We start from the raw sequence: 23,423 nt of genomic DNA, 5'->3' as shown, positions 1-23,423 counted from the left end.
CAAGGCTGTCTCTTCTGTGTCAGTCGCTAACGGCCTCGGGGAACCATGGGTACGGTAGCCCTTGTATTTTTCGCCCTTACTCCTGACCGGGCTCTCAGGAGTGGACCAGTTTAATTCCTGTTATTTACAATTAGGCTCACCATGGCCAATAATGATATATTACTAAATTCTCAAGGAGCAACGGGAGATGCTCCTTCAAAACCTTCTCCTGGACGGGCGGATCCCCCACCCCCTACTTTTCCGCCTCTTTCCTCCTTTTCCTATCCTTCTGTTTCTTCTTCTCCCCCCCTCTCCTTCCTCCCCCCCTCTTTCCAAACCCACCATCAGTAACATCAATTTTTGGTCGCCAGACATGGCCCAAGTTCTTCAACATCCAGCCGACAACAAATGACCTCACTCTCCATCTCTCTCTCCTTCGACAGATAGGTCCCGACATAATATTTACATCACGACCAAATGGAGACCGCCTTTTGACTGTCCAGACTGCTGCGCAGGCTGAGAAGGTGATGTCGCTTACTGATCATTCTGGTCATCCCATTGCAGCAGTACCAGATCCCCACCTAAACTCCAGCACGGGAACTGTTCTAATCCCTTCATATATATCTATAGGAGTTCGCAGTTTCTCAGAATGCTCCACAGATATACAAGCCATCTTGTCAGCCCAACACCTAGCAGTACTGTCCGTTCAGTGTTACACGCTTCCACCTCAGGGGCGCTGGAAATACTCCTCCAACATTGCTAAGATCAGTTTTAAGGGCCGCGATCTTCCCACTTCTGTCATTATTGGTGGCACACGACTCAGTGTCAAAGAATACATACCTCGTCCGCGACAGTGCTCTTCATGTTGGCGCTATGGACATCCTGCCAAATAATCAGAATCAATATGCCCTACCTGCGCCCAACCCGGCCACACCTCAGTCTGCACAGCAAAGACCCAGGTCTGCCCGAACTGCCAAGGCTCTCATGCTGCCTCGTCCCGGAACTGCCCGGTGTATACCTTTGAATCCGAAGTCTCCAGGATTCGCTGGAAAGAAGGTCTTTCCCTCCGTGCAGCTCGTCAACGTGCCCATGATTTAGGTTCTCTACCAATACTACATATGCTCGAGTGGCCCGTTCTGTCCCCACTACCTCCCCCATTTCCCAGTCCCACCACTCTACCACCATTACAACCTCTAACTCCTTTTCTGCCGTCACCTCCCAATCTAACACACTTACTCCCTTGGTATCACCAGTCTCCTGCTCCCCTACTGTCCCAACCTCTTTTTCAGTCTCTACCCATACCTCCTCCTCCTCTTCTCCGACTGTCAGTGTTGTCTCCTCCCCCCCTGTCTCTGTTCTACCCTCTTCCACCTCCCCTTCTCTCTCTTCTTGTTCCACTTCACACTCTCAAACCCCTCTGGTTACTCTTTTCAACTCTTTCTCTGTTCTAGACTCTTCCACTCCAATTTCCTCCTTATCGCCTCTATTGTCTACTCCTATCACTTCTCCTCAACACCCTTCCTGTTCTGCTGCTACCCCTCGCTCCTCTTCGTCTCTCCACCAACAATTACTCCCTCTGCCACAGCGTGATGCCCGCCGCCCGCCTCTCTCTGGCAAACGTGGACTTCCTCCCACCACTTCGGATGCCAAGGGTTTCACAAAACCCACACATTCCCCCTCAACCCGTAAAATGCGTACCTCCCGCCCCTTGCCCTCCACGACAACTACTCCATCAAAGATCCCTATCTCGACTCCACGAACTAGTCCCAACCCTATCCCAACCCCACAAACTACTCCACAACCTGTATCAACTCCATTGCCGACACCACAGACGACACTCCCAGCAAGTGTCGAGAGTGAAACCCTCACAGACATCATGGAGTTTCTGGCAACTCCATTGCAGGAACCCATGAGTTCACAAAAAATAATCCATACAGCCGAAGTCCATTCTGTTCCTTCTGATCTCCCTCCCACTCCCACAGCTCCTTCCCCTTCTGCCCCCCTTCCTTCTTATTCTAATCCCTCTCCTCTATCCCTTCCGATGCCACCGGGCTATACTGACCGTCCCGCTCATCCACCTCCTCCACGTTCTGCTCCTATTCCAACTATCGAACCAACCCGGTGATAGATAATACCAGTCCCCTATAAATTCGTTTTTATTATATTTTATCCATTGTAAAAAATTTTCTTAAGCTTTTACTTCCCTTGGTTTTACTTTTTTAGTTTTTTAAATTTTAACATTTCTGTTTTACAATGGAATCTTAGAAGTTTTACGGCCCATCGTAATGACCTTCGTTATCTTCTCGCAGTTCATCGTCCTACATTAGTCTGCATACAAGAATCCCGTTTGTCTGCCCCCCCAGCACCCATACCTGACTATAGTTTCTTATTTTCTCCTGCTTCTCTTCCTGTTTCCGCCATTTTAGTTCATCACAGTGTTCCGCTAGAACGTCTATCCATTCACACGACGGTTCCGTGTCATTTTGTTCGTGTCTTCCTCGAACGATGGATTACGGTGGTGTCCATATATTTTACTCCCTCCCAACCTATCGATTTCCCTGCCTTATCTCTTTTATTAACACAATTACCCACCCCAATTTTATTGTTAGGAGATTTTAACTGTCGTCATGCCTTATGGGGCGACACCGTTACCAATTCGCGTGGCCGCCAACTTGAGACTTTTATTTTTAATAATGATTTATCCCTTCTAAATACAGGACCTTCAACACATATTGACGACAAAACTCATACTTTTTCCTGTCTGGATCTCTCCTTGTGCTTCTCTTCTATTTCTTTACATTTCCATTGGTCCGTTCTTTCGGACACTGTATATAGTGATCACTTTCCTATAAGGCTTACTCTTACTACATATTGCCCCATACTCAGGCCCCCTCGATGGAGTTTTCCGAAAGCTGACTGGCCGTTATTTACTTCTTTAACTGTGCCTTCTATACACTCTTCTTCATTACCCACTGTTTTAGATATACTCACCTATTTTAATGTGTTAGTTCTAAGTGCAGCTTTGACAGCGATTCCTAGGTCGTCCCGTCCTTTTACTTTGAAGTGTGTACCTTGGTGGGATTCGGACTGTACCGTAGCACTCCGTGTTAAACGTGCACGTTGGAAGAGTTTCCTACGCAAACGCAACACTCCGGATGAACAAGAGTGCATTTCTGCTGTTTAAAAAGGCCCGAGCGGTTCTTCGTAAGACTGTTAAACGGGCTAAACGTCGTAGCTGGAGATTATACGTTTCCACCATTACTGCCAATACACCCATTGCATCCGTCTGGAAACGTATACGCAAAATAGCAGGTAAACATCTTCCCATGCCCTCCCCTGTCCTACATTTGGATGGGGAGTCAGTTGCAGATGCGCATCTAGTTGCTAACGGCTTAGGTCTTCATTTTAGTAATGTTAGTAGCGGTTCTCATCTCTCACCTGAATTCCATACCCTTAAAACTGCTACTGAATGTACGCCAGTTGTCTTCAAGCTGTCGTCTAGTCAGTCATATAACGCGCCATTCACGCTCCATGAATTGTCCTCTGCCCTTCGTCTTTGTAAGAACACTTGTGAGGGTCCTGATGGCATACACTATAATATGCTCCATCACCTTTCCCCCCAGGCCATGGCCTTATTATTAACTATTTATAATCGTATCTGGACAGAGGGTATTTTTCCTCCCTCTTTTTGTAGTGCCACCATCCTTCCATTTCTTAAACCGGGAAAGCAAGGCCATACCCCTCAAGATTATCGCCCCATTGCTCTTACCAGCTGTCTTTGCAAATTATTCGAGCGTATGATAAATCATCGTCTTATGTGGCTCCTAGAATCCAAGCAACTTTTGTCATCTTCACAGTTTAGTTTTCGAAAAGCTCGCGGCACCTTAACTCCACTCCTAAATCTAGAGACTTATATCCGTCCAGCCTTTGCCACTCGACAATCTGTTATCGCAGTATTCTTCGACCTTGAGAAGGCTTATGACATAGCCTGGCGCTACCATATTTTACGCACAGTTCGTTCTTGTGGTATTGATGGTAACCTTGATGTCTTCTTAAAGAATTTTCTATCAGCTCGTTTCTTTAGAGTCCGTGTCCAGCATACTTATTCAGACTCATTTCCACAATACGAAGGTGTTCCCCAAGGCAGTGTTCTTAGCACTACTCTATTTTTATTGGCAGTTAATGGGATTGTTTCATGTCTCCCAGTTGGCGTCCGCTCTTCTTTATATGTTGATGATTTTACAATATATGCCTCAAATTCTGACATCTCTGCCCTTGGTGCTCTTATTCAACGTGCGGTTTCTGCTGCCTCAGAATGGGCCACTTCTCATGGCTTTCGGTTCTCTCCTCTTAAGTCTCATGCTATTACCTTTGCTCGTTCTCATCATATTCCTCAACCACCTCTTTTTCTTTATGGCTCTCCTCTCCCATACAAAACCTCCACTTCCTTTCTTGGCCTTCTTTTCGACTCCCATCTTCCTTGGAAAGATCATGTTGCCTCCTTGAAAACCTCAGCCTTGCAACGCCTCCATCTCTTACAAACTTTGTCTCATGTGTCATGGGGTGCTGATCGAACTACTCTCCTTCGCCTCCATATTGTTCTCGTTCTCTCCAAACTTGATTATGGTTGCCAAGTTTATTCTTCTGCTTCAGACACCGTCCTCCAACAACTTGATTCTGTACATCATCACGGTTTGCGTCTGGCTCTTGGTGCTTTTAAGTCATCCTCAGTCGAGAGTCTGTATACTGAATCAGGAGTTCCATCACTTCCGCCGTCGCGCTCTTCTTTCCCTTCGTACCTATGCTAAGTTGCACTGTTTTCCTCATACCCCTTCTCTACTTCCTCCCAGTCCTGACTCAGGCATATTTTCCACTCCTAGGACCAAGCCACCATTTGCAGTTCGAGCCCGTACTCTTCTCTCGCGCTCCTCTCTTACTGTTAGTAATGTTTTTCCTTTCCGCACATGTCTTTTTCCTCCGTGGCTACTTCTGCGACCCCAAATTTGTTCTTCCATTTTCCCTTATTCCAAGTCCAGTTCTCCTCCATTCATTCTCCGTTCTCGGTTTTCAGACCATCTCTCCCAACATTCCTTTGCAGTCCCTATATACACTGATGGTTCAAAAACTCCTGCTGGCATTGGATTCATGATACTCTTTCCTGACACTTTTTATCATTTTAGCCTTCCTACTTATGCAAGTGTTCTAACAGCAGAGTTATATGCCCTCTTGTTTGCGTTACGGTATATTTGTCGTGCCTCCTCCTCCTCATTTGTGATATTCTCTGATTCATATAGTGCTCTATCCCTTCTTCAGTCACCTTCTGCTTCTCACCCTCTAGTTCTTCGTATCTTGGAATGGTTGTTCCATATCTCCTCTCGTCGTAAAAGAGTCCAGTTCTGTTGGGTCCCGGGACATGTGGGCGTCGCGGGCAATGAACGTGCTGATCAGTTGGCTCGTATGGCAGTTACCAGGGATGTTTCTCCTTCCTTCCTCATTCCAGTCTCTGACCTTCTTCCTTCCTCATTCCAGTCTCTGACCTTCTTCCTGCTCTGTCATCCTTCCTTCAGCACCGGTGGCAGTCTTGTTGGGACTCTATCACTAATAACAAACTACGTGTTGTTAAACCGTTTATTTCTCCTTTGGTCGACCCCTTACCACTGTAATAGGAGGTGGGAGACGGCTTTAGCTCGCCTTAGAATTGGTCATACTCGACTTACCCACTCATATTTGATGTCTGGTGGTCGCCCTCCCTTTTGTACTCGTTGCAATAACATTCTCTCTGTACACCATATTTTCCTTGATTGTCCACTCTACACACTACAGCGACGTGTTGCATTTCCATTTTTGTCTCGTCTCCAACGTCCCCCCTTTCTTGCAGACTTTCTCCGAGAGTCATCATATTTTTCCCTCCACAATATCATGTCCTTCCTTACCTCTGTTGGTCTTCTTTCCGACATCTAATTCCGTTCCTTATTAATAGCCCCATCTGTGATATGATATACTCCTTCCATTGACCCATTTCTTCCGGCCCACCTAACGTACACAACTTGTAGCCGATGATCCGGCTTTGTGCTGGATTTTGGCACTAGGTTCCTATTGTTCTTCTTCTTCTCCATTCTTTCCTCCCCCTCGCCTCATTCACATACACTCTCCTCATAAGTTTCTCGCTCTCCATCCTCTCCACATGGCCAAACCATCTCAGTGTATTTCTCATAATGCTTTCTGTTGCATCTACATGCGCACCACAAAGCTCCTTTACTTCCTAATGTGTCAGTCTGTCTCTCTGTGTAACTCCACCTGCTCCTCTCAAATAACTCATTTCCGCTGCTCTCTCTTGACTTGTGTTTTTCCAACAAGGACCAAGCTTCACTTCCATACATTACAGTTGGTATCACAATACTGTCATGCAGCAACTTTTTTACTTCCATGCTCACTTCCCAACTTCTTATCATTGCTTTTAAAGAACCAGCAACCTTACTTCCTTGTTGTACCCTTTCAAGCATTTCGTCCTCCAAACTTCCATCCTTACTCATCACACTACCCAGGTACTTAAATGCACTCACATTTTCAATTGCCTCATCGCCCAACCTCACTGTACATTCAGTGACTTCATTTCTCTCAAAGACTATAACTTTACTCATCCCTACATTCACATTTAGATTCCATTTCTTACACACTATCCCAAACAGCAGTACAGGAAGTTTCCAAATGCTGCCTTCTCTCATTAGGGCCACTCCAATATCCACTGCCCTACCTTGTATCTCTTTTATAACCCCATCCATATACAGATTGAACAGCCATGGTGCTGATGCATCCCTGTTTCAATCTAACATTCAGATAGAAAATTACGCTCAGTTCACTATCCACATGCACTGCAGCCTTAGCTAAAAAAAAATGTGCCCTGTGTATATCTCAGCTACCACCCCAGAAAGTTCAGAGACGAAAGAGTCATCAAAAACACACGTGGGCATGTATTCGTGCCGCTTAAGGAAGCTCCCTAACACCTCTTCCTCGGGAATTTATTTCTGGATATGGGTGGCTAATTTTCTTTTGTATATTATATATGCAGAGTATAGTAATACTAGAAGGATTTATGTCCCACAGAAAAGGACAGCAAGATGTAATAAACAAAATACTGTACTGTATATTGCTTAGGAAAAGGTGTTAAGGGGCTTCCTCAGCCGAGTATGGGTCTAGAATCTTATGAAAACTCTGCTTATGTGTCATGGCATTACATGATTATCTACCTGCTGTTGCTGTTCCCCTCATTCAAAAATGATTGTCTTACATGATTTACATCTTGAAAACTTGCGAAGATTGCATGTGTAGCTTGAAAAATCCTTATTTATAATGTATAATTCAATGGTTTTCTCATTTTCCATACTAATCACTTACAGTTTTACAGATTGTACAGCATAGTGCAGGATGTACAGATATAACTACTATTATCAATATTGTCATGTCAAAAGTAGTGTATGTGTACTAATCATGTGGCTCCTTACATGGTCAACATTTCCTTTTCTCTGCTGCTGTTGCCTTTTCCTTTTGTTTAATATCATCTCTAGCATGCTTAGTACAGAGTGCAAAATGATCTGGATCTATTAGTATAAATTTTGTCTGATTACATTGGTTGGGAGTTGAATTATGAGGGTTAAGTTCTGGCTTGGTCTGGTTTCATATTAATATTGCCTAAACGTTCTGTTCATTTCCTTATTCATGTAGGAGGAGAGTTCTTCAGCAGTAAAACACTCTTAATATTTGTTCATTTAATGATGAGGTTCAGGAATCCCTCATATTATCACAGATGGTACCCCTACAAGTCATAGTTTGCACTTAACTAGTACAGAACTCATATGAGATTTATAGCACATGATTGTGGGCCAACTAAAAAAGTAAAACAGTAGAGTTGAAATTATGATGGTAAACTGAAGACATCGTTAGAATTTCACAACAACAGTTATGGTTCTAGGTTTTTTAATCCACACTACAAGGTATCATTCAGTTACAATAATTGGGGCATCTTCACTTGCATGTCTAATGGAGTAAACTATAGAATTAATGTTGCACTCAACCAGTCCTATCAAATTTCATCCCTACCCAATGATGTAAAATGTACCATCTCTTTGAAAGGACAAGACTCTTCTATTAGACTGGGGTACCAGCAGCTGACAGATACATATGAAATAAAATGTGGGTAAAATAAACTTAACAGTTTGGAAATGAATGTTGTACAGTTATGGTTAAACTAATATACCATTTGTAACCTGTGATAAAGTTCTGAGGCACCCAAGCCCAAGAAAAAAAGGAGCATTAGCCATTCCCACTGACCACCATACGTTAGTGCACTGGTGTTAACTCGGTCATCAGTCAAGGAGAGAGGTACAGTAACTCCACTGGATGTAGTATGTCAGATGTTGCCCCTAAAGTTTCTTAACCTGTCAATATTACTAATCTGTACAATTATTTAGTTGTAACAAACATCAGCACACATTACATGATATGTCAGTTTAACTAAAATCTAACTGAAACTTGTATATGTTTAGTTTGAGTGATGAGCCATTTGCACTTAATGTCACTCTGTCCCATTACTTACATGTACTGATCTGGTTTGAAATCACTGGTCCTATGCCAACCACACATCATTCATCATCCTAACTTTTTTCCCACCAAGGAAAGTGAAGTTTGAAAGCTGGACAATTATCAATGGTACAGTATGCCCATTTAAGTGTACCAGTCACATCACTTAATCCCTGGAATTCTGGCTCCACATTACAGGCCCTTACATTCATTCACTTATACCCATTTAAGTGTACCAGTCACCCATTCACATCAGTCAGTTCCTGGAATTCTGGCTCCACATTACAGGTCTTACCATCTGCACATATTTTAGTACTTTAATTTTCTTTGTAGATGCACTTCACATACACCTGCCAGACATTCAGCTATAAAGGAATATGAATTCCTCGTCATGTGTTCCACTATCAGCTCCCTAGCCTCATCGCTTTAAATACCTAGCTTTCTCACACCAACCACATCCATATAGAGGGCCAACTGTAAGTAATGAACATGTGAAAGAGTTAAGCATCCACATATAAAGGCAATAAACATCAGCTAATAAAAACAAGTACTATACAGTGACAGCATCAGATATGTATGACCATATTACTGTTATTTGTTTTACATGTTGCTGTTACAGTGTTATAGAAAGGCGAAAAGTTGCTTTTTCACGCAGCTCTCGGTTCTGGTTGTTATTTATCTTAAGCTTCATAATGAGGCTTAACCCTTTCTGACCAAGGATGTACTGTACTTTGCATTTTATTTTACCCAGGACCAGATAATTTTATTCTGCTCATACTGAAGGAGTGAGACTACCTCCCTTAGGATTTTCAGCTCAAGAATTTACTTTGCATTTCATTCTGACATGCCAAATAATTTTACTCAGTTGAGAATAGCCCCTCATGATGAATAAAATGCTAGTATTATAAGAGTTGCCCTCATTAATGCTGCTACAGTCAACCGCCCCTGCTTGAAACAAAATTAAAAAACACGAGACATATGCACTTAAGGAGATATGCTTTCACCAATGCCTGTGCCCTACACACAACATTGTACCTAATCAGGGTCTGCCTCACATGTTACAGCAGATATGACACATTGTCCTCTATCAGTTATAAGAGTCATTGTTTTCTGTTACAGTTGTCAGGTCAGACATTGTTTTGCTACTGGTACTATGTAATCCAGCACTACCTGTTTCATGACTGAATTGTTGACAACTAAATTGGCTGCCTCGCTGGGCTTGTTCAGTAAGGAGGGTTAGACACCCAACAGGACAAAAAAATAAGACCAGTCAAAAGGTGAATGAACTTAAGGCAGTATAAGGTCAGTGTTACTCATTAGCCTTTGCTGGTCAGATCTGGTGCCAGGGAACCATTGGCTAGTGGTGAAATTTCTCTTCACATGGAAGGCTGGGGAAAGGCTTGCACCTTCTACCTGCAAAAACTGCTACCACCTTGAGTATTAGAGGTAGGTAGAGGAATTTGGATCAGCTGTCTTGGTTGATCCTTGCCCAGGTTTTTTGCAAGGGATCCCTCCTCATGTACTGGTGAGGTAGGGCTCTTGCCCCAACCTGATGAGGGGCCCTGTTGAGATGGGACAAGTTATGAAGGTTGTTCAGTAAAGTCAACAGGACCCCAGCATTCAGATGTAGGGAGTAGGGCCCCAGCCTCCATCCTCATTTTAATAATCATTGTGGTGGTGCAGAGTACATGCCTGAATTCTGCCAACCTTAAGTGGGCACTCTGGGTATGGGCTTGGAACATTCCAAGCTATATTCAAGGGGCAAATGACTGACTTTGTTGTCATGAGAGTTGGAGTGACTTGGGGTTAGCATCTGAACTTGAGGCAGCATGGCCAGGGCGATGTCAGCAGGGAAAGTAGGGATGCCTACCATCCTCTCAGGTGACCATAGCTGACTGACAAGCCAAAGAGTTCCTTGTTCACACACACACACACACACACACACGTGTGCATGCAAAACAAACAAACAAACAAACGTGCATGCACACACACACGTGCATGCAAAACAAACAAACAAATGCATGTGCACACACACACACACACACATACACACACGTGCATGCACTCTCTCTCTTTCTCTCTCTCTGGCTCAGTGGCAACACTCTTGCCTGCCATCTGGTAGACTAGGGTTCGCGCTTAGCTCAGGATGCGACAAGTTTCACCGAAGAAGTGGGCAGTTACCAGGGTTGCCAAGGTCGCGGTTTTCCCGCCAAATTGGGCTCGTTTTGAAGCTCTTCCGCGGGCAGATTTTACCGGTCGCGGGTTGCGTTTTTTTTGGGCTGGTTTGAAAACTGTCGCGGTTTTTTGGGCTAGTAAGGAATTAAACCACATCACGACAATATACTGAGAGAGAGAGAGAGAGAGAGAGAGTTTAAACATATGGCGGAGAGAGACCCCCTAATACTCCCACAGGACCCAGTGGATGCAGCCAGTGCGAGACTCCGGAGAGAGTTTTGTTTTATCCCAATTATCGTTGCCAGCAAGCACTGCTGCAGTAGAGAGGATTTTCTCTCAGTATAATTTAGTGAAAAGTAAATGAAGAAACAGACAGCAACATGAAACATTTGAAAACACTCTTCATGTTAGAGCAATATGCAGACATAAAATGTGTTGTAATGATTTCACAAACAAAATTATGTTAGCAACTTTCACATATGACGCACACAGCAACGAAACACAGTGATGATGATCATATAAATTTTTAAATAATATAAGTGTGATGGAAAGTTGACTCAGAGGGAGAGAAAATACCTTCACTTGCATGTTGTATTACCTAGTGTAATGATAAGTATATTTCAACAGAATCATTGTTGTTTTATGGGCAATAGTGTATTTATGGCAAATAGGGAAAGTTTAAGTGAATCAAGTGATCATTTCAGGCATTAATAGGGACCTATATATGAATTATTAATATAAAACACTAATTTCGCATAATAAGAGGATTTTTAAAATAATTATTGGTGTTGGGCTACTTTTGGGCTGGTTTTCAGTTGGGTTTCTGCGGGCAGAGCAGGGTGCGACTTGGCAACCCTGGCAGTTACTGTCCTCCTTCAGCAAGTGTGTGTGTGTGTGTGTGTGTGTGTGTGTGTGTGTGTGTGTGTGTGTGTGTGTGTGTGTGTGTGTGTGTGTGTGTGTGTGTGTGTGTGTGTGTGTGTGTGTGTGTGTGTGTGTGTGTGTGTGTGTGTGTGTGTGTGTGTGTGTGTGTGTGTGTGTGTGTGTGTGTGTGTGTGTGTGTGTGTGTGTGTGTGTGTGTGTGTGTGTGTGTGTGTGTGTGTGTGTGTGTGTGTGTGTGTGTGTGTGTGTGTGTGTGTGTGTGTGTGTGTGTGTGTGTGTGTGTGTGTGTGTGTGTGTGTGTGTGTGTGTGTGTGTGTGTGTGTGTGTGTGTGTGTGTGTGTGTGTGTGTGTGTGTGTGTGTGTGTGTGTGTGTGTGTGTGTGTGTGTGTGTGTGTGTGTGTGTGTGTGTGTGTGTGTGTGTGTGTGTGTGTGTGTGTGTGTGTGTGTGTGTGTGTGTGTGTGTGTGTGTGTGTGTGTGTGTGTGTGTGTGTGTGTGTGTGTGTGTGTGTGTGTGTGTGTGTGTGTGTGTGTGTGTGTGTGTGTGTGTGTGTGTGTGTGTGTGTGTGTGTGTGTGTGAGAGAGAGAGAGAGAGAGAGAGAGAGAGAGAGAAAAGTAAGTCATGGTCTTGCTCTTAGATTGGACTGTATGAACTCTCAGCTCTCTTCTGGAAGGATAAAAGTTGACGATCACAACCATCACGTGATCCTGACCGACCCGGTGAGTTACACACACACGCACACACACACACACTGGCAATGTTTATGTGAAAATGTGTTGGGATGTCCCCTTGCAAAAAGATATTTACTCTTCACAATTGGGTTTCCTGTAAATGGTTATGCAAGTCTCCTTAGCTTTGTTGGCAATACAATTTTCATTCTGCAATTCATGAAAGTAACATTACAAAATGGTGAGATCCAACTGTAGTGTGTGTGCGTGTACTGTATGCACCCAACTTGTAAGCAAACAGCAATACAGGCTTTTGTATAAAATGATTAAGCAATTTAGCAAACATGTTTCTTCTGAAAACAGTTATCAAAAAATTACAAACCTCAGACTGTACCATCAGTTTTGTTTTTTGAGGTTTGCTGCCAGAAATTACATGCAGTTTCAGATGAAACACCAAAACTTGGTATATCTCAAGTTCAGTTTCAACATTTTGTCACAATCCCCAAACCTTGTCATTTCACATGAAGTATAGAAAACTTTCGTAAGTATATAACTGCACAAGTATTACTGTGACCTAAATAACTGGGTAAACCTTTCATAATAATGAAATCTATAATATTTAATATCAGTACAAGGCATTATGTTTTCTTCAGATCCAGTTACTATATAGTACTTGTACCTGAATTCTATAGTCAATGCTGAGTTTTGGGGAGAAGAGTGAACAGTATAGTTTCTTTCATAATTTACTCTTTCACTGTTTATTCATATTCTGTTTATTTCATGTAACATTATACATAGTGTATTTTTTCAATGTAAGCCAGTTTGTTCTATCCAAGGTTATCAGTCATATGACAGTGACTTTTGAATTATGAAGATTATACCAACTTGCCTAGCCCCTGGCTCCTACGCTCCTCATGGGGCAACATAGGATTGAATGGTGGTGTGGTGTGGTGTACTGTTATTAAAATGACGCTAAACAATCATATTGCCCTTTACGTCCCAGCTGTAAACCAAACAGGTGATAATTTTTTAAGGTACTGAATTAAGCACAGCTCATCCATGAGGTACCACATTAGTAATACAAGTAACCTTTCCTAAGCCTATATTTTCAGGGTTCCTTAATACTTACTACATATTTTCACAGATAAAGCCATTTATATAAATACATTTATAAGAATATATACATTTATAGTATACCATATCCTAGGAGAGCTCAAACCCTGAACCTGATGTTATAGCATACAGAAGTTTCTCTCTTAGTGTTTCCTCATTCCTGTACTCGGGCAGCTTGAGGAGGTTCATGCAGGTTGAGGCTGTTGGAAGCCGATCCTCTGTACCTGACGGCCGAATACAGAAGGCTGGCTGCAGGTCCTGACAACAAAAGAAAATTATATTCATTGACCCAAAGAGACAGGGAAATTTTTCCATTTTATTTTAGTTGCCTCCTGACAATCCAAAAACCTTTGCTATTAAGCTGAATAAAATCATCTAACAACAGCAAGAATGAACTGAGAAGGACATTACAGTACAGGTGGGTCCCATTTTACAAGTGGGATACGTTAGTGGAGGACTGTTTGGAGAGTGAGAACTTGTACAACAGGGCACATAACTCATGAAAATATAGGGCTTGGAAAATTTTACCTTAAATCCCAAAAGTGGAGGTCTTGAACAGCTTGTTACAAACTTCAAAAGTTGTCGCTTCTGTACTTCATTAAAACACCGGATAACCTGCCAAAATGCCTGTATGGTTGGATGCTGGGCACTGTACACACCTGGGCAGAAAAATAAAAATTACATTTTCACTAACACATTTACAGTATCTGTATAGCACAGTTTACCCATTCATAGCTGACACTAGGTTTGAATGGTTTTAATGATGATGGACAGTAGAATCTGCAATACTGTATTAGTTTATCATCACAAACAATTTCCCTAAAAGCAAGGTTTAGAAGGATCCAAATATGCTAACATCCAGTCCCATATTACCATCATGACAGGGTAATAACAAACAAAAAGTAATCAACTGTGTGCCATGTGAAATTATAGCTGTGAGCAACAATGCTGGAGTTCAGCAGTCATTGTACACAGCGCAGGCAACTGTAAGTGAAGGATGCAGCACTTTACAGTGGGTGTACACAGCAAAGCACAGTATGTAACACAGTGGCAATATAAGTGGAGGATGCCATCCACTTTAAAGGGGATGTATAAAAAAAGAGTGCTGCACAGCGAAGTGGGGATGTATATGTTGGTGTTACCAGAAAAAGTCAGACTGAGGGTGTATGGGACAGTATAACACAGGGTGTAAGAGTCTGTGTGTGTGTGTGTGTGTGAGAGTCAATGTCAGTATGATGCAGGTACATACTCTATGTCAGATGATGGCAGATTCATTCAAACAGTGTATAAGTAAGTGTAAGAGTGTCTGAGTTAAAGCCAAGGTGTATGAGTGGGCGTGAGGGTGCGCGAGTCAGCGTCAGGGTGAGAGTTTACGAGTAAATGTGAGGTTTATAATTCGCACGAGGGTGCATGAGTGGGTGTAAGTGTGAGTGTGATGATCTGAGGATGTATGAGTCTGTGTAAACATGGTTGAGGCGGTGCAAGAGAGTAGGAATCATCATAAGAGTGTATGTAGGTGCACAACAGTACACGAATGGACGTGACACAGTAAAGCTGACAGCAGCTGATGATTATGATGGCTGATGGTAATGTTGGTACGACACAGGTCCACGGACCTCAGTGGCTAATTGTTATGAGAGTTAATGGTAATGCTGGAGCGATGCAAGTACATGGTTGATGCAGCCTTGAAAATGTTTTATCCAAAGCTTAGGGCTAGAAGCACAAACTCACCAAATTTGGCTTCAACTGGATAAGTGGTATGGTTGTAGAGAATGCCAATGTGGCACAGGTAATCGGTTCGTGGAGACTGAAATATGTTACGTGAAAAGATGATGGTCATAGAGATATAAACTCACCAAATTAGGTTGGATCAGATAATCAGTCTAATTGTGAAGAATGCTGAAGAAACACAAGTGCACGGTCAACAAAGGCTGAAACATGTTTTGTCAAAAGATGATGGTCACAGAGGTACATTAACTCACTAAAATTTAGTTTGGATTGGATAAGCAGTCCAGTTGTGGAGAATGCTGATGAGACACAGGTACTAAATCAATGGTAGATGAATAATAAAAAGACGGTAGTCACAACGATATAAGCTCAGCATATTTGACTTGGTCTGCTTAAGCAGCGTGGTTGTGGATAATAATAATGCGACCCCCGTACTCAGTGGCAGTAGAAAATTTCTCTCAAAAGATGGCAGTCGTAAAAATATGTAAACTTGCTCACTCTGGCTAAAACTGGGTAAGCAGTGTGGTTAGGGAGAATACTATTGTGATGCAGGTACGAGTCCAACGGATGCTGAAATGCTTTGTCAAAATATGATGGTCAAAAAGATACATTAACTCACCAAATCTGATTCTGAATGGATAAGTGGTTTGGTTGGGAAGACTATTGTTGAAAGAGCTTTTTTTATTTATTTATTTATTTATTTTTTTTTATTTTTTTTTTTTTTAATAAGGCATTCCAAAATTTTGTTGCCAAATGATGTGGGTCAAAAGGATATATATGGTCTTGAAATTTGGTTTGGACTACACAAGTGGCTTATGAGTTATAAAGTTTTTACCAAGTGTCCAGAAGAGAGGATATTAATAATAATAATATTTTCATTCATCATCCAGTCCTACCTTCCTACCCTAGGGTAGGGTGAGTAGTAATAATAATTAATAATAATAATAATAATAATAATAATAAACTCGTGGTTGGTGGGAGCACTCATCACTCACTTGATGTACAGTAGTGCTGCTTTCAGGTGGCTGCCCTTTCCTTTCTTCCTTCCTTCTTTCCATCCTTCCTCATCTGTCTTTCTTTCCTCCATTCCTTCCTCTTCCTCCTGTCTATGGGTGACTCTACACTGAGTGACAAGCCAAATGATTTCCTGTACACCAGGAAACCATTTACTATGCTGGGTGGTAACCATATAACCAAATTATGGCACCTGGTATTTTAGTGGGCTGTTAAGGCACTCCAATCAGACTGAGCCTGTACAGGTTTATATCCAAGGGGTGGTCGGGGTTTATTGCACAAGTAATGCCACTCACAGATGAGTGAGACTGGCCACTCTCATCGTAAATGTCAGGACCAACTTGCCTGGCCCCAGGCTTCTTTGCTCCTCATGAGGCAACACTGGATTAGATGATGAATGAATGAATGATAATTTATTCACTCATTCATCATCCATTCACCTGTGAGTGCAATTTGCCCCCCCCCCCCCCAAAAAAAAGGTGAACCTGTCTGGGATTGAATTAATATGATGTAAAGTCCTTCTTTTAAAGACCATTCACAAACTGACCACTGAGCTAAGTCATGGAGGACACAATGGGCCATTTTGAACATAGTCTTCTGATAGTTTCATACAGTGATGCAGGTAGACTGTCATACATTTTTTTCTTTTTTTAACATACCTCCATAAGAAGTGTTCTCCATTAAATCAGCCAGATCTATGGGGGTAGAAGCTCCTGATATCAGCATCTGCAATTCCTTCCAGTCAAACATTTGTAGCCATTCCAGTGGCACCACATCAGTCACTCCTATGGTACCAGAAAGTAAGAGGAAATTAGTTGCATGTAGATACAGAATATAAAAGGTTATGACAATACCATTATTGTAAACAATTTTTCTTATATGGAACCATCAATTGCATATGACCTTCACCTACCTCAAGGTGTCAGGAAGTTACAAAAAAATGTACTGTGTTGTCCTGTTTTGTTTTTAGCACAGCTAAAAAAAAAACCAGTCATACTTGAGTACTTCCCCCTTTATCAGACTAGTTCTCTGATGCATGTAGTACTGATGTAATGCATTTGCTCTGTTGCCCTAATACAAAATTTTTTTATGTCTGGTGGTCTAGCAGGTTTACATGCATTTCATCTGGTTGTGTCCCAAAAGGGTCTACTGAGGGGTGGCTGGAGTTTACTGTTCACATACTGCTGCTATGGGATGACAAACGAGCTTTTGAATGGTAGGTTGCCAGGGCACAATAATAATAACCTCAATGTCGTGCGCCGCGACTATAGTCACTCTCACCTTAAATGTCTGGCTGCAGAGCCTAGCCCAAGGCCTCTAAACTCCTAACAGGGAATAACTGTTTTGAATGAAAGCTGGATGGATGGGTGGTCAAGCTGGATGGATGGATGGTCAAACCTTATTTTCATTCCATATGAAGATTGAAGACAACCAATAAGAAGAAAGCTTTTTCCCTTACAACTTCCACCAGGCACAATGATGGCAGGATGAAATTCTCAGATCAGTCAAAGCAGCAGCAAAATTACCAGGAATTCATCCAGAAGACATGTGTAAGACTGCTATGTAACACCTATCCAGTACATTTAAACTTGCATAAACTCCACTCACTTGATGGCATGCTGCCCTTCTTCCTTAGATATCTCTACACTAAGTGACAGGCCTAATGGTTTCCTTTAACTCAGGGAACCATTTACAATGGCGGGGGTAACCATATAATCAAATAACAGGCTGATGTGGAGCCTACTATGGTACCCCTGTTAACTGGGCGGGGAGATGCATATACAGCATCCATTCAGCAACAACTCAACACCCTTCCCCACTCACCACTGTGGCCAGGCACTGTTCACTGAAGGAGCACATCAGTTCATTGCATGGGACAGCCCTGCAGGAGCAATTCCGTGCCTGTGATTGACGGGTCTGCTCAGCCAGACAGACCAGGGTTATCCAACAACAACAACAATATGAAAAATATATACCTTTTTTAAATGCCTGACTCTGCTTGGCTATCTGCTTATTCAGCTTGTAGTCAGCCATGCGGTAGATGTACTCAATTCGGTTTTCATTTGTCACTGGTACATTTGACCCATTAGGGATCAATTCCTCAATCTGCAATGGAAAAATGCACTGTTTAAGAAACCAATCAGTGGAAAAAATCTGTAAACACCAACCATTCAGAGCTGAGCCCAATCTTTCATATAAATAAGACCAGAGATGAGGCTGAAAATCAAATGATGTTCTACGATATGTATAAACAACAATCAGGAACCCAATAAAATACTGAATATAAGAACACATTCACGGAAATAGAACAGGGGATAAATGGATCAATTCTGGGATGTGATGATGGTATTCTAAGGCAGAACTATTCTGTGAACATATGTCTGATTTGCAATTGTTATTGAATAAAGATACATTGTAAAAATTACATGACACCATTATGTACCCCTCCAGTCATTGACTTAAAGCGGATGGGAGTGCAACATTACTCTGGAAGAACTCTATTAAAGATTTTTCAGTTCTTAATGTCAAGGAATGTCAAGAAAGTTGACATCAAGGATGTTGATTAAATTGAGTATCTTTGTTCATGTTGTTTCACTGTGTTTCAAACAGCTATGTCCATACTTAAATGTGCCACTCTTGTTCACCTAATGGTGAGTCTCTGTTCAACCCCTTAATCATGAAGTCACTTTGTACGACCTCATCCCGTCTTTTTGGTTCCACTTCTTGGTACTTTACCTTCAACATTTACATTCACAGGCCTTTTCATGCAATTTCTTTAATTTATTCCCTCCAGTATCTCATGTCAGTCAAACTTTCAGATGAACAACAATGCATAATACCAACATCCAGAGAACCATTTCTCTATGAAGGAGACTTACAGTGTTTTGTCCCAAGTCTGAAGTGAGGACAGTGAAATCTAATCCAAGATCTTGTACATCTGGCTGGTAGGTCTTCAGGTACAGGAGATTGCGGCAGAGTTCTGGGTCCAGGGAGTCCAAGTGGTGGAATTCTATTGATGATGATGAACGGCCAAGCAACTTGGACACAAAGAATCCAGCCAGTGGTACTTCCACTAATAGGTTCTCATACAGTGCCTAGGGGCAATCACAAATAAGGCACCAGTCAAGACAAGCTACGTAAGTCATCAATCTCTTCATTTATTGTAATTATTAAAAAACCATTACCAAACAGTGAAAACGATAAAATGTCAACTGGCAAATAGTCAAGATCTCTGGTAGTGACAAACCTTTCCTAACATGCGTCCAATGAAATAGTAGTGATTCTGGTAGTCCTCTGCAATATGATGAGCACCAGGGTTAGGATACAATGTGTTCTCCCGAGTAAGCAGGAAGAATCCTCGATTGGGATCAAAAGCAGTCTTCAACAGTTCGGAGAGAAATTCTCTAAAGATTCCACCTCCATCTATTCCCACTTCATTTAATCCCACAGCATTCATTAGGCGAACTCTCATGCGCAAACGTAAGTCAGGTTCTGAAATATAGAATATGAGTGCTATTAATTAAAGGCTTGATTCAAGTTTTTGCTAATACTACTTACTGGTAGATAAGAACAGCACAGAACATTGTGAATAATATATTCTTTCACCAAAATGAAGAAAGTTATGAAAGTCCTATCTTACCATTGTTTGGTGAGAGCTTATCAAATGCATCTTCATAAATGTGTGTTCTCCTGATAGTCACATTGATCATAGGTCCTTCATTGAAGTCGGCTCGCATCTGACTCATGTTTCTTTTGCTGGCCACAAGAGTGCTGAACACCTGAGTCCGCTGCTCAAAAGGAATCACAAATGGAATTTCTTGCAAAATGGTGGCTCGACGCTGCTCACTGATGGAAAGAGGTGGTCCCTCAGTTTCTGTCAAGGTGAAAGAAAGTTCATTTTAGTACAGTATTAAGATTAATAGTGTTTAACACTATGGATACATTACCAGAGAAAACAATTATAACTAGAACTCTAAAAGTGAGTTGTTATTGTTGTTACTCTTACAAAGAGGACTGCCTGTATACATAAACTTACCGAGTTCATCCCTTGTCAGCAAGCGTTGGGGCATAAAAAGCCGCCGCTGTCTCCTGCCAGTACGGGGGACAAAGGATGTGGTTTGGCAATTTCCGAGTGGCAGTGACACGCGAGAGCTCAGCCAATGGCCCTCAGGACAGAACATTCGTCGAGTGTCTCGCAAGTGTATCTGACGCAGAACTCCCACACATACCTGGAAAAATACAATTCCATAAATCTACAGTACTGTGTGTACTCTACCCATACTACTAACAAAAAGTGGGGAAAAAGGTCATGATGATGATGATGATGATGATGATAATGATGATGACACAGTTGATAATGATGATTAACTTTTCCTCCAAGCAGATCAAGGTTAAGCAATGACAACAACAACAACAACATAAACTATAACAAGTGCAAACACAAAACCAAAAACAAGTGATTCAAAACTTATGCCCACAACTGACTGTGCCAGGACCATTTGGTGCAGAAGTGGCCTTGCAAAGTGCAATCAAACTTATCAACACCCACCTACAACTATCTCATTTGATCTCCCCCCCCCCCACCATTTAATAATCCATACATCTAGGCTTCCGGTTACTTGAAATCTGGACTGAGTAATTTGAATATTCTATGGATAACAACTGCCATCTTTGTGAACCTTCAGCACAACAGTTTAACAGAGGAACACAAGAACTATGGGTTTGCTGTCATGAATAAAAGCAACCTTAGCTTCAATCACCACAAGTCACTTCTCTGGATATCTGATAATACAGGTTGTGCTTAAATGTTACCCAGTGGGACACAGTACTCATGTATGAGTACACCATTTAAAGAAAATGTGCTGAATTTCATTTGGCTAAAGGAAAATGCATGTGTCAAGACTTCTGGTGTTATCTTACATAGGAATATATCATGGCATATATAAGAGTACTTGAAGCTGTTTATGAAGGCCCAGTTAGGACTTCTCTGTCCTTTCCCATGCCTGTCGTGTTAGCATGATCAAAATACCTTAAAGCAATGTGCCCACATGGTCTTGTACGAAGTATCTGTGATGGCTGAGATGCGTATATCTGGATGAGCCAGGTCTACCAGCCCCACACAAACATCCCGCAGACTGGCTGACATCTTCACTAACTCTTCAACAGAAAATGGGAAAGGGCTATGCTGTCCCACTATAAGCCGCTGTTCATCACTATCATCTGTAAGACCCAGAAGAAACTGATGAAATGCTGTTACAGGCAGCCAGTGTTATAAGCCACACGCACATTCTAAAGTATCACAATTTTATGAAAGCACTCTTATAGTAAAAAAAATAAATAAAACCGTCAAAACTGAAAATCTTTCCTCAGCTAAAAAAAATAATCTAGAAACAGAAAGATAACAATTAAAATTATCAGACGGAAAGAGTTAATAGTGATAACTTTTTAAAAATACTCAACTAACAATAATGCCAAAAGATATTCAAATGTCTCATCTTCTGAAGAATTCTACATATCTTATTTTTTGTCCCGGTGGAGATTTTCATCTTTTTTGCAGCAAATTTTCTGTGGCTCAGTGACAGAATAAAACAATACTATGAATCTAAATCCTTTTCACTTCTTCATCACTATCACCATACTTTAATTTTCATCTTTTGTTACAACTCTGCATTCAAAATGGAGATGGCAGTTTTATGCCAAGTCAAAGTGGAGAGATTATACTATATATGCTGGTAATGACACACACTTACTGCTGGGCCCAAGAAACTCTGAATCATGAAGTGTAGAGAGAACAGCAGTGAGGGTGGCACAGAAGGTGGCAAGTAGCGGCACAAGGGTATCCCGCTCAGAGGGTGCCAAAGGAGACCCACGAGCCAGGACTTGCAACAGTGGCGGTCCTCCTCGCACTCCTATACAACAAGCAATAGTGTAAAATTACAATATAATTACAAAACTTGAGACTCCATTTTACAACCATGGGGTGGGATTCTCAAAGGTATTTACTATGGATTCTCTGGCATATCTCAGATTAGTTTTTGCAGGGGGGTCAACAACATTATAATTTTTTTGTCTTGCATTCTTTTGCCAAAAACAATTCCTGGTTATGAGAAGAAAACTGTCTTAGCTGTTAGCTGTTTTGGTCAGAAAGGCAAAGAAAAAATATGGCAGCAACTTTCCAAGTCTCCAGTTCTTCCTGCAAAACAAATGGTTACAACAAAGAACCAATCGTAAATACGTCTGAGAATCCCACCCAAGGTTACTTAGTGCTGTACTTTTTAAAGAACAGCATCAAAAGAATTTATTTAACTACAGAAATTACACGTTATGTATAGTTTTTTTTCACATTCACTTTTCACATTAGGCTCATAGTAATTTGCAGAACTGCCTACTAAAATTTAATTGCACTGATACCTATAAGCTAGTTTGCTGCTTGAATCTGTTTTTGAAACGGGTTGTGATATTTTGGAATACATCAGCAACATAAATGAGAACTACTGTACAATACAACCAGTTCTTGTCATCAATCCAAGATCTGTCCTAAATTTATACATCTTTATACACACAACTGTAAAGGTAAATCTGTGTTAGGTGGGGGCGCTCACCATCCACTCACTCGATGTAGTGCTGCTCTCGGGTGTCTGCCCTTTCCTCTCCATCCTTCTTTCCTTCCATTCTCTTCAGTCTTTCTTTCCTTCATTCTTTCCCTGTCCTTCTGCCTATGGGTGACTTTACACTCCCTCTTCTGTCTTTCTTTCCTTCATTCTTTCCACTTCCTTCAGCCTGTGGGTGACTCTACACTGAGTGACAGGCCAAAGAGTTTCCTGTGCACCAGGAATCCATTTACTACACTGGATGGTAACCATATAACCAAATTTTGGCACCTGGTGGTTTAGTGGGTAATTATTGCGCTCCAATCGGACTGAGCCGGTGAAGGTTTATATCCAAGGGATGGTTGGGGTTGATTGCTCATGTAATGCCACTTGGGGATGAGTGAGGCTGGTCACTCTCATCTTAAATGTCAGGACCAACTGCCTAGCCCCGGGCTCCTACGCTCCTCATGGGGCAATGTAGGATTGGTTGATGGATGGATGGATGGATGAAAAGGTAAATAAGGGAACTGGCAAATTTGGCTTTATGGGCAGAAATGGGACTTAACAGACAAATGTTCAGGGATTAAATGTGGAGTTAACAGCACAAAATTAAAAAATCCAACTCATGGTATGGATTAACTGATTATGTACAAATCACTAAGAATAAATCAGTGTATAGCAATTTTATGTGACTCATTAGGA

The 23,423-nt window shown here is 41.8% G+C and overlaps 1 protein-coding gene across 1 annotated transcript in view; it reads right to left on the bottom strand.

The window, feature by feature from the left end:
* Nucleotides 1-13,235: 13,235 nt before the first annotated feature.
* The window catches only part of LOC145406214 (ubiquitin-protein ligase E3C), a 22,156-nt gene continuing 11,968 nt past the window's right edge, over nucleotides 13,236-23,423 (bottom strand). Inside the window, exons 11-20 of the mRNA XM_080277420.1 lie at nucleotides 21,882-22,040; nucleotides 21,161-21,351; nucleotides 20,168-20,360; nucleotides 19,772-20,005; nucleotides 19,379-19,623; nucleotides 19,011-19,226; nucleotides 18,108-18,237; nucleotides 16,791-16,916; nucleotides 13,918-14,048; nucleotides 13,236-13,647 (exon numbers count right to left, since the gene is read on the bottom strand). Coding sequence (XP_080133546.1) covers nucleotides 13,480-13,647; nucleotides 13,918-14,048; nucleotides 16,791-16,916; nucleotides 18,108-18,237; nucleotides 19,011-19,226; nucleotides 19,379-19,623; nucleotides 19,772-20,005; nucleotides 20,168-20,360; nucleotides 21,161-21,351; nucleotides 21,882-22,040 — 1,793 coding nt within the window. The 3' untranslated portion in view covers nucleotides 13,236-13,479. The remainder of the gene's footprint in view (nucleotides 13,648-13,917; nucleotides 14,049-16,790; nucleotides 16,917-18,107; nucleotides 18,238-19,010; nucleotides 19,227-19,378; nucleotides 19,624-19,771; nucleotides 20,006-20,167; nucleotides 20,361-21,160; nucleotides 21,352-21,881; nucleotides 22,041-23,423) is intronic.

Source organism: Coenobita brevimanus, chromosome 69 (assembly GCF_032717465.1).
Source record: "Coenobita brevimanus isolate Jiangsu-jjx chromosome 69, ASM3271746v2, whole genome shotgun sequence".
NCBI lineage: Eukaryota > Metazoa > Arthropoda > Malacostraca > Decapoda > Coenobitidae > Coenobita > Coenobita brevimanus.
The sequence above is the reverse complement of the archived record's forward strand: the minus strand, read 5'-3'. Positions and strand labels throughout refer to the sequence as shown.